The 12,148-nt window shown below is 38.6% G+C and overlaps 1 protein-coding gene and 1 pseudogene across 3 annotated transcripts in view; one reads left to right on the top strand and one right to left on the bottom strand.

Annotated features, from left to right (window-relative positions):
- The window catches only part of TUFT1 (tuftelin 1), a 42,455-nt gene that overhangs the window by 19,516 nt on the left and 10,791 nt on the right, over window positions 1–12,148 (bottom strand). The window contains exon 1 of one of the 3 annotated variants that reach the window (XM_012767601.3): window positions 78–2,366. The exons of the other annotated variants lie outside the window; for them this stretch is intronic. Within the exon in view, the coding sequence (XP_012623055.2) occupies window positions 78–197 (120 nt within the window). The 5' untranslated portion in view covers window positions 198–2,366. Of the gene's footprint in view, window positions 1–77; window positions 2,367–12,148 lie in introns of those variants that run through there. 3 annotated transcript variants of the gene reach the window in all.
- On the top strand, window positions 941–4,434 carry LOC105873063 (large ribosomal subunit protein uL6 pseudogene; annotated as a pseudogene).

Genomic DNA, 12,148 nt, shown 5'->3' with positions numbered 1-12,148 from the left:
GTGTTATCTTGCCCGTGGCCAGGTGTTGGGATGTCTCTGGGGCCATCTGACAGTTCTCTTTTCACTGCACCATAGACTACACAGCTCACTGCTCCGCACGGCTCCCATGGGGCTTCCCTGGTATTCAGAGTACAGGGAGCACATTGCATGGACTCCCCTTCCCGCAGCTGTAGGGAGGTCATCCCCGGACTGGTCATTCCTAATCCAGAATTTCTGCTCCACACAACCAGCTAGGAAATTACTGATGCACTCTACAAGACTAGCATATTCTTCCTGAATCAAACTATAGGAAAATACTTGAATTCAGACTCCCATTTGTATGAGCCACACAGACAGAAATTATCCAAGTGAAAGCAGGTAAGATAATAAATATTTATCTAGAGATCAACCTAATTTCAAAGTAGACAGGCTGGGCATGGTGGCTCACACCTGTAATCCTAGCACTCTGGGAGGCCAGGAGTTCAAGACCAGCCTAGGCAACACAGAGAGACCCTGTCTTTACAAAATATTTAAAAATTATCCAAGTGTGGTGGTGTGCCCTTGTAGACCCAACTACTCAGGAGGCTGAGGCAGGAGGATCACTTAAGCCTAGGAGTTTGAGGTTACAATGAGGTTCGAGGTTACACTGCACTCCAACCTGGGTAACAGGGTGATACCCTATCTCCAAAAAACACAAAAACTAAAACACCTTGTGGGGAAAATAAAAGACCTGAAAGGAAAAACATGTGTCGAGAGGGACAAGTGGGGGCCTAGAGATTTGGGAAGACAACAACACTGACAGAGGGCCAGCAAGGCAGAGTGGACCAAACCTTCCAGTAACCCATTATATGTGGAGGTGAATGACGGGCTTAGCCACCTGGGTCCTCTGGTTCCCACTGGAAAAATAAGGGGTTGGACTAAGTATCTTTCAGGTACCTTCCAGATTCCATTCTGTGACAGCATGAGGGTGGAGTATAAGCCTCTTCCAGGCGATAAAGGGAAGACGGATGCTGGGCTACCCAAGGAAGAGTGACGTTGAGGTCATCTGGTCATCCCGTGCCTCGAGGCCCAGGAGCATCAATGCCATCTTACCCATAACAGGTTTTAAGGAACCCTACTAACCATCGAAACACCTGGAGAAGACAACCTTCCAACTTGGTAGAGAAGAAATCAGTCTTTGGTCAGACACTTAACTCTTGGTGTTCTCATCTGTAAAATGGGAATACTACCATACAACTGAGGGGGGTTTTGTTGAAGATTAATTGACAATGTATGGAGGTAACTCTCTGCCACACAGGAGGGAAGCACTCAAACATTAGCCTCCTCCCACTGCTTGGAATGCACCCAAATTTAGGAAAGATAGCCAAATGGCTCTTAAGCCTTCCCAATCCTAGCAAAGCAGCTGGTTTTACAAAAACATTTAATGCCTATGAAATGAAAGCCAGATCCTTAGTGTGGCATACAGAGCTCTCCATGGTCTGGGTCAACTCACCACCCCCATCCAATACATCCATCCCATGCTTTCCAACTTCAGTGCCTTTGTGGCCATCATTTCCTGTACCTTAAATATTCTTTCTTCCTATTTTCACCTGTGGCATCTGCAAGTCTCTCAAGAGTTCACGTCCAGGTGCCACATCTTCCATGATGCTGCCCCTGCATCCTGTGGGAAACACATGTTCCCTCCCTGAGCTCCCTCAACATCACAAGGCCTCCTCCTCACATCTGCCTCTCAGTTATTTGTGTTCCATGAGGAATTACCCCTCCTAATTTTTAGCTCTTTAAGGGCTGCTGTCTGCCTCAGCCTTTTAGCACAGTATTTTCTTAATGCACAATGAATGCTCCATAACATCTAGGTCAAGAGAACATTATTAAAAAAAAAAAAAAAAAAAAAAAAAGAAGAGGAAATGATTTCAAAATAGCCAGAATGACTGCCAACTCTTTTTCACCAGGACATATTTTGATTAAAACATGCACTTTGGGTTAAAACACAATCTCCCCATACCTGCAGGCAGCTAGGAAAAGTGTGGGCATCCCTTAGTGAAAACAAAGGAATTATCAGCCAATGAAGGTCAAGTCTGGTTTATTTCATAAACTCAGGCATTCCAAATGGAAGCGCTTAGACAACTAGGCTGGGTTGGGGCACTGAGAGATTATCCCATTCATTCATGTCATCAGAATCCCAGACAAAGAGGAGAAAGAAGGTGAGTTGAAAAAGTACTTAAAGAAATAATGCCTGAAAACTTTCCAAATTTGGCAAAAGACATAAACCTACAGATTCAAGAAGCCAAGCAAACCCCAAATAGAGTAACACAAAATTCGTGCCATGATACATCACAATTAAACTTCTGATAACTAAAGATAAAGAAAAAATGTTGAAAGAAGAGAGGGAATAATGACACTTTGGGGGATGGGGAATAATTTGAATAAAAGTAGATTTCTCATCAGAAATGAGAGGCCAGAAGGAAGTGGTATAATATTTTTCAAGTGCTGAAAGAAATTAACTGTCAATCCAGAATCCTAAAACAAGAGAAAATATCCTTCAGGAATGAGGGGAAAATCAAGACATTCTCAGATGAAGAGAAACCAAGAGAATTTCTCACCAGCAGAATCTATACTAGAAGAAAGGCTAAAAAATTCTCTAAACAGAAAGGAAACAATAAAAAAAAAGAAACCTGAAATATTGTGAAGACAGAAACAGAAAAAAGATGGGTAAATGCAATGGAGATTCCATCTCCTCTTAGGTTTTCTAAGTTATGTTTAATGATTGAAGCTAAAATTATAATACTGATGTTCTAAATGTATGGAGAGTAAATATTTAAATATTATATATTTAAATAATATATAATATTATAACATTTAATATTATAAATGGGAGAAGGTAAAGGGAAGGAAATGTTGCTCTTCTTCATTCAGAAACTGATAAAATGACAACACCAGTAGACTACAATAAGTTATGTTAATACCTAGAGCAACCACTCAAAAGGCTACACAAAGAGATAACATTAAAAAATACTACAAATGGCCAGGCATGGTGGCTCATGCCTGTAATCCTAGCTCTCTGGGAGGCCGAGGTGGGCGGATTGCTCAAGGTCAGGAGTTCGAAACCAGCCTGAGCAAGAGCAAGACCCCATCTCTACTATAAATAGAAAGAAATTAATTGGCCAACTAATATATATAGAAAAAATTAGCCGGGCATGGTGGCGCATGCCTGTAGTCCCAGCTACTCAGGAGGCTGAGGCAGGAGGATCACTTGAGCCCAGGAGTTTGAGGTTGCTGTGAGCTAGACTGACGCCATGGCACTTACTCTAACCTGGGCAACAAAGTGAGACTCTGTTTCAAAAGAAAATACTACAAATGAATCAAAATAGAATCCTAAAAAGTGTTCAAGTAACCCATAGGAAGGCAAGAAAACGAAAGTAGAGAAATGAAAAACAGAGAACAAAATACAAAAAGAAAATGGCAGACTTACCATACCAATAATTATATTAAATGTAAGTGGTTTAGGCTGGGCACGGTGGCTCATGCCTGTAATCCTAGCACTCCAGGAGGGTCAAGGTGGGAGGATTGTTTGAGCTCAGGAGTTTGAGACCAGCCTGAGCAAGAGCAAGACCCCCATCTCTACTATAAATAGAAAGAAATTAGCCAAACAACTAAAAATAGAAAAAATTAGCCAGGTACAGTGGCACGTGCCTGTAGTGCCAGCTACTGGGAAGCTGAGGCAGGAGGATCACTTGAGCCCAGGAATTTGAGGTTGCTGTGAGCTAGGCTGACGCCATGGCACTCAGCAACAGAGTAAGACTCTGTCTCAAAAAAAAAAAAAAAAAAAAATTAAATGGAAGTGGTCTAAATATACCAATTAAAAAAGCAGAGATTGGCTTTGCCCCATCTACTATGAGAATGGAGACATTCTCAGCAATAAGACTGCCGACATTCCAAAAAACACTGACATCACTCTCAAGGGACGCAGTTACTGTGAAGGATCCCAGACGAACCCTGCAGAGGGACTCCAATCACATCAATGTAGAACTCAGTCACCTTGGAAAGAAAAAGAGGCTCCAGGTTGACAAATGGTGGGGAAACAGAAAGGAACTGGCTACTGTTTGCACTATTTGTAATCATGCACAGAACACCATCAAGGATGTTACACAGGACTTCCATTACAAGATGAGCTCTGCGTATGCTCACTTCCCCATCAATGTCGTTATCCAGAACAACGGCTCTCTTGTTGAAATACGAAATTTGTTGGCTACAAAATATATCCACAGGGTTCAGATAAGGCCAGGTGTTGCTTGTTCGATATCTCAAGCCCAGAAAAATGAGTTAATCCTTGAAGGAAACGACATTGGGCTTGGTTCAAATTCAGCTGCTTTGATTCAGCAAGCCACAACAGATAAAAACAAGGATATCAGAAAAATTTTGGATGGAATCTATGTCTCTGAAAAAAGAGCAGGTTAGCAGGCTGATAAATAAGATCTACGAGTTGTCCTGCTCCATCAAGATGCCAGATGATTCCTAAGACCTATTTACAATTTTATTGATGTTGTCAAAGACATATTGATTTGGGACTTTTTCTTAAGCTGATTATCCCTTTTAACTACCTGGCAAATAAATAGTTCAGAAATAAATTCTAGTGAACTAAGAACAATGCAGAAGAAATAGAACAGAAATTTTTAAGGCAAAATTTAATGTTCAGTCTTGATTTCTCTTACTATACATCCAGTCCATGAGGAAAGCGTGATGAATACCTTCAAAGTAGTAAAGTATGTTCAAAGTCTTTATCAGAAAAATTAAGCAAGTAAAAGAGAGGTAGCAACCATTTGGAATGTATGGATCTTATTTAGCTCTTGATTCAGATGCATCAATTGAACATATGATATTGAGGAGTTAATCTGATGACTATTTGGTTAGGTTGTAAAGAAATTTGGGTGAAATGATTTGCTTAGAAATATCTGAGGTGGGTTGTGGTAGGCACTGAATGGAGTTGTAGGTGAAGTAAGATTACTCACGAATTAATAATTGTTGAAATTGGAAAATATGGGTTCATTATACTATTCTAGTTAGTTTTTTAATTTTTTTGGAATGTAGGAAATGAAACAGACTGTATATTTAAAAAACAGATTGGCAGAATGAATTTCTTAAAAATGACCCCATATTTGCTGTCTATAAAAAAACACACCTCGTACAGGTGTCTTATATCTTCTAAAAAGAGAAAAAAAAGAAGAAAAAACACACCTCAAATATAAAGACATAGGCAGGCTGAAAGTAAAAGGGTAGAGAAAGACACATTATGTATACATTAATCAAAGGAAAGTATGAGTAGTTACATTAGTATTAGATAAAGTAGACTTCATAGTAAAAAAAATTACCAGAGACAGAAAGGGACATTACATAATGATAAAAGGATCAATCCACAAAGAAGACATAGCAATTCCAAATGAACATGCATCAAACAAGCTGCAAAATGTGAAGCGAAAATTGATAGAATTCAAAGCAGAAATATACAAATCCACAATTATATTTGGAGACTTCAACACCTATCTCTCAAAAATTGATAACAACTAGACAAAAATCAGCAAGGATATATAAGAACTCAACAACAGCATCAACCAACAGAATTTAATCAACATTTATAGAACACTCCAACCAACAACAGCAAAATACACATTCTTTTCATGCACCTACAGAACATATACTAAGATAGACCATATTCTGGGTCATAAAACAAACCTCAACAAACTCAGAACTGAAACCATATGTTAGCTAACCACAATGGAATCAAAGTATAAGGGAATCAGAAAGATAACAGGAAAATTTCCAAACATTAGGAAACTAAGCAACACACTTCTAAATAATCCTTGGGTCAAAGAGGAAGTCTCAAAGCAAATTAAATGATCATTGAACTAAATGAACGTAAAAATACAAAATATCAAACAGCTAAAGCAGTTTTGTGAGGGAAATTTATAGCACTAACTAAAGGCATTCATTAGAAAACACAATAGTCTCAAAGCAGTAATTTAAGTTCCTACTTCAAGAACCAAGAAAAAGAAGAACAAACTAAACCCAAAGCAAGCAGGAGGAAGGAAATAATAATGATAATAGTAGGCTAGGTGCAGTGGCTCACACCTGTAAGCCTAGCACTCTGGGAGGCCAAGGCAGGAGGATCTTTTGAGGCCCGGAGTTCAAGACCAGCCTGAGCAAGAGTGAGACCCCATCTCTATTAAAAATAGAAAAGAAAAAAAAAATTAGCTAGGCAACTAAAAATAGAAAAAAATTAGCTGGGCATGGTGGTGTGCGCCTGTAGTCCCAGCTACTTGGGAGGCTGAGGCAGGAGGATCGCCTGAGCCCAGGAGTGTAAGGTTGCTATGAGCTAGGCTGATACCATGGCACTCTGGGCCATGACAGAGCGAGCCTCTGTCTCAAAAAAAAATAATAATAATAATAGCATAAATGAATGATATTTAACATAGAAAAATAAAGTAAGATCAGTGAAACAAAGATCTTGGAAAAGATTAATACAATTGACAAACCCTAGCAAGACTGATAAAAAATAAAAGAGAAACACATAAATTACCAATATGAGGAATGAAATATTTCATATACTCTGAAGACATCAAAAGGATAAGGTAACATTATGAACAACTCTATGAACGTAAATTTATCAATTTAGATTATATGAATCTATTCCTTAAAAAAACACAAACTACACCTCTCTCAATATGAAACAGGTAATCTGAATAATCTTATAACTAATAAGAAATTAAATTTATAATTTTAGAACTCTAAAAAAAATCTCCAGGCCAAGATGGTTCCACTGCAGAATTCTACCTAATGTTTAAATAATTGACACCAATTCTACATAATTTCATCCAGGAAACAGAAAAGGAGGGAGCACTTCCCAATTCACTTTATGAAGCTAGTGTAACCCTGGGAGGGAGGGAAGGAGGATCGCTTGAGCCCAGGAGTTGGAGGTTCCAGTGAGCTATGATGAAGCCACTACACTCCAGCTGGAGCAACAGAGTGAGACTCTGTCGTCTCAAAAAAAAAAAAAAATCCTGGTTGTGACGGGCGGAAACTCAGTAAGGAGTACTTGAGATTTCTATTATTTCATATAACTGCATGAGAATCTACAACTACCTTCTTTTTAAAGTAATTAATAGTCTATGAAGCATTTTTAGGGACAAAAACTGAAGAAAATAAGCATTAATAATCCTACCACCCAAAAATAGTCCATTAAAATAATGTATTCTTTATAACTTTTCATGCATATTTCTAAAGGTATATACTATTGTACACAGTTATATATTTGTGTTTTTTCCTTTTTTTTTTTTTTTGAGACAGAGTCTCACTTTGTTGCCCAGGCTAGAGTGAGTGCCGTGGCATCAGCCTAGCTCACAGCAACCTCAATCTCCTGGGCTCAAGCAATCCTACTGCCTCAGCCTCCCAAGTAGCTGGGACTACAGGCTTGCGCCACCATGCCCGGCTAATTTTTTGTATATATATTTTTAGTTGGTCAATTAATTTCTTTCTATTTTTAGTAGAGACGGGGTCTCGCTCTTGCTCAGGCTGGTTTCGAACTCCTGACCTCAAGCAATCCACCCGCCTCGGCCTCCCAGAGTGCTAGGATTACAGGCGTGAGTGTTTTTTCCCTTTTGACATTTTATCATTAATTTCCCTCACATTAATATTCTTCAAAATTAACTTTTAATGGCTACTAGTACTCTATTTTATAGATAAACTAATTTATTCAACCTAACCCTACATAAGTTATTTTCAATTTCTTTTTTTCTTATATATATTTCTATTTTAGGATATATCTTCTATTTTGATAGAATGAGATGATATACAACAGTACCTAGATAACCACCAGATTTATTGCCTGGTTCACTGCACCTCAAGCCCAACCTTTCTCTCACCCTTGCAGAAAAAAGATAGCACTTGGAACAGTTAGATCTTGGCTCAGACATAGGCTCTGGTTTTCTATTTGCTGTATATGTTGACACGACTCTCCCTCAGCCTTAGTTTTTCAGTTGGTAAGATGACAGCATGATGGCTAAGCAAGAAAATAGTGACTAATACAAGTAGACATACAAAAATACCAGTTCCTCTAAATTTGACATAATGCTCCTCTTCAAAATATTTTAATGACTCCATATGCCTAAAGGTTAGAGTAAAAATGCCTTGTTGAGGAAAAAAAATGTACATTAACTCCTACCTCACACCATCAATTGTGGAATTGATATACAAACATCATTCCTACCCCTGTAATATTCTGAAATTTTAAAAAGGCAAAAAATATAAAAATAAACAAATGGGATTATATCAAGCTAAAAATCTGCTCAGTCAACACAATGAAAAGGCAATTACAAAATGGGGAAAATATTTGCAAATTATTCATCTGAGAGGTGATTAATATACAGAATATGCAAGGAATGCAAACATCTCAATAGCAAAAATAAACAATCTATTTTATTTTTATTTATTTATTTATTTATTTTTGAGACAGAGTCTCGCTTTGTTGCCAGGCTAGAGTGAGTGCCGTGGCCTCAGCCTAGCTCACAGCAACCTCAAACTCCTGGGCTCAAGCGATCCTTCTGCCTCAGCCTCCCGAGTAGCTGGGACTACAGGCATGCGCCACCATGCCCGGCTAATTTTTTTTTTTATATATATTAGTTGGCCAATTAATTTATTTCTATTTATAGTAGAGACGGGGTCTCACTCTTGCTCTGGCTGGTTTCGAACTCCTGACCTCGAGCAATCCACCCGCCTCGGCCTCCCAGAGAGCTAGGATTACAGGCGTGAGCCACCGAGCCTGGCCAACAATCTATTTTAAATGGGCAAAAGATCCCAACAGACATTTCTCAAAAGAAGACACACAAATGGCCAGCAAATGTATGAAATATATGATAAAATGCTCAGCATCACTTATCATCTAGGAAATGCAAACAAAACCACACAAGTATCATCTCACCCCAGTTAGGATGACTATTATCAAAATGACAGAAATTAACAATTCTTGGCAAGGATGCAGAGAAAAGGGAACTATTATACTCTGTTTGTGGGACTGTAATCTAATATGGCCACAATGGAGAACAGTATGGAGATTTCTCATAAAACTACAAATAGAGTTACCATATGATCCAGCAACCCCACAACTGGGCCTTCATCCAAAGGAAAGGAAATCAGTACATTGAAGAAACATCTGCACCTTCAATTATTGCAGCTCTATTTACAATAGCCAAGATAATAAACCAACCTAGGATTCCAACCACAGATGAATGGAGAAAATGTGGTATGTACACAGAATACTATTCAGTCATAAAAAAAGAAGAAATTCTGTTATCCGCTGCAACATGCATTGAACTGGAATACATTGTGATAAGTTAAATAAGCCAGGAACAGAAATCTAAACACCACATATTCACACTCATATGTGGAAGCTAAAAAAATATTCATGTCATAGAAGTAAAAAGTAGGACAGAGAATACTAGAAGTATATGGGGGAGGGTGATATGTACAGATTTGTTAAAGGATATCAAAATTACAGCTAGCAAGGAGGAATAAGTTCTAGTGTTCTACAGTACTGTATGACTACAGTTAAACATAATATATAGCTTCAATCACTAGAAAGAGGATATTGAAGCTCCCAATGCAAAGAAATGATAAATGTTTGAGATGATAGCTTTTACAGTAATTTCCCTGATCTGATCACTGTATATTATATGTATTCAAACATCACTATATAATCCATAAATGAGTTTAATTTTATGTCAATTAAAAAATAAAATAAGAATAAAAAAATCATTCCAAGTAGACTGCAGGTTTAAATGTAAAACAAAATAAAGGTTTTATAGGAAAACATGTTTATAATCTTGGCAAAGGCAAAACTTTTCTTAAACATGGCACAAAAGAATCTTCCCCATAAAAATAAAAAATTGATAAATTGGGCTATATTAAAATTTAGAACTTTCGTTCATCAAAAGACACTACTAAGAGACAAAGTAAAAGAAATTCACTACACATAGATCTGACAAAGGATATCCAGAATATATAAAGCATTCCCACAAAACAAAAAGACTAAACCCAACTAAATACTGGACTGGATTCTGGATCAGAAAAAGAATATTAGTGGAAAAACTGGTGAAATCTAAATAAAGTCTATATAATTTAGTTAACAGCATTGTACCAACATTAATTTCTTAGTTGTGATAAATGTACCATGGTGATCTAAGGTGTTAACATTCGAGGAAACTGAGTGAAGAGTATGTAAGAGTTCTCTGTATGCTCTTTGCAATTTTTTTATAAATCTAAAATTATTTCAAGACAAAATATTTGTTTATACCTATTGAGTACAGTGTACAGTATTCAGGTAATAGATACACCTTGAGCCCAGACTTCACCACTATACAACATATCTATGTAACAAAACTACACTTGTACCCCCAAATCTATTGAAAAATTTTTTTTTTTTGAGACAGAGTCTTGCTTTGTTGCCCAGGCTAGAGTGAGTGGCATGGTGTCAGCCTAGTTCACAGCAACCTCAAACTCCTGGGCTCAAGCAATCCTGCTGCCTCAGCCTCCTGAGTAGCTGGGACTACAGGCATGCGCTGCTATGCCTAGCTAATTTTTTCTGTATATTTTAGTTGGCCAATTAATTTCTTTCTATTTATAGTAGAGACGGGGTCTCGCTCTTGCTCAGGTTGGTTTTGAACTCCTGAACTCAAATGATCCGTCCGCCTCGGCCTCCCAGAGAGCTAGTATTACAGGTGTGAGCCACCGCGCCCGGCCAATTGAAATTTTTTTAAAAAGCATATTTAAAGAAAGAGAAACCGACAGACATAGAGCCCAATAAAAAAATGAGCAGAAGACTTCAACAGATACATCATTAAGAAATGGTCAATAAACATATGAAAGGGTTCAACTTCATTAGGCATCATCAAAGAACTAGAAACTAATACCACAAAATATCAGAATGACTAAAATGAAAAGGACAACTGCAAGGCTATTTTCTTTTTAGAGGGATCTGGTGCCTGGAAATAGGTATTTTTGTGCCCTCCCTCCCTAAATAAAAGAGGTATTTATCCATTAAAAAAAAAAAAGAAAAGGCAAAAAAATGCCAAGTGCCCCGGGCATGTGGAACAACTGAAACTCTCACAAACTGAAGGTGGGACTGGCTCATTATCATAATCGCTTCAGAAAACCGTCCACAAGTATCTACCACAGATGAACATATGCATGCTCTAGGACACGAATTCTACTCCTAATTATTCTACCCAACAGGAACGCATATACAGGGTCTCAGAAAATGATACCCCCAAATGAAGGTCTCAGAAGCAAAAACTTTTTGTCTTTGTCCTGCCCTCCTTTCTTTGGTCTCTCATTTCCCCCCACCCCCACCCCCCAGGATAGCCATAGAAACTAGAATCCTTCCTCCCCAAGGCAGGTCATAGAAACCTGAACCACTTTCCCCACAGCCAGCCATAAAACCTAAAAATATTACTCTAACTTTTCCTGCCCTCTCCCTTCCCCACTGCTTCTCTAGGAAACTGGCCATAAATAAATCATCAGACCTACCTTTTTTTTTTTTTTGAGACAGACTCTCGCTTTGTTCCCTGGGCTAGAGTGCCCTGGCGTCAGCCTAGCTCACAGCAACCTCAAACTCCTGGGCTCAAGCGATCCTCCTGCCTCAGCCTCCCAAGTAGCTGGGACTACAGGCATGCGCCACCATGTCTGGCTAATTTTTTCTATATATATTAGTTGGCCAATTAATTCTTTCTATTTATAGTAGAGACGGGGTCTTGCTCTTGCTCAGGCTGGTTTCCAACTCCTGACATTGAGCAATCCGCTTGCCTGGGCCTCCCAGAGTGCTAGGATTATAGGCGTGAGCCACTGCACCTGGCCCAGACCTCTGTTTTTTACTATAATTCATAAGACCCCTACTCCAGAAAGGGTCTTGCTCCACACCCAGAAGGAAGGAATGCTGCACACAGAGGCCAAGAAAAATCTGGACAGACAGGCCTTGCTGAGTTTCCCCACTCAGTCTATTAGCATACCCTTTTTGTCCAATCATAGTTCTACATAGCTACATAGCTGTTTGTTGAACCTAAGCATAAAAATGGATCGTTTTCCCTCTATCTTTGGGTCTTCCTTCTGAAGGCTCCCATGTCACCTA

Source organism: Microcebus murinus, chromosome 2 (genome assembly GCF_040939455.1).
Source record: "Microcebus murinus isolate Inina chromosome 2, M.murinus_Inina_mat1.0, whole genome shotgun sequence".
Taxonomy (NCBI): Eukaryota; Metazoa; Chordata; class Mammalia; order Primates; family Cheirogaleidae; genus Microcebus; species Microcebus murinus.
Note: the sequence above shows the minus strand (reverse complement) of the source record. Positions and strands in the feature narration are given on the sequence as shown.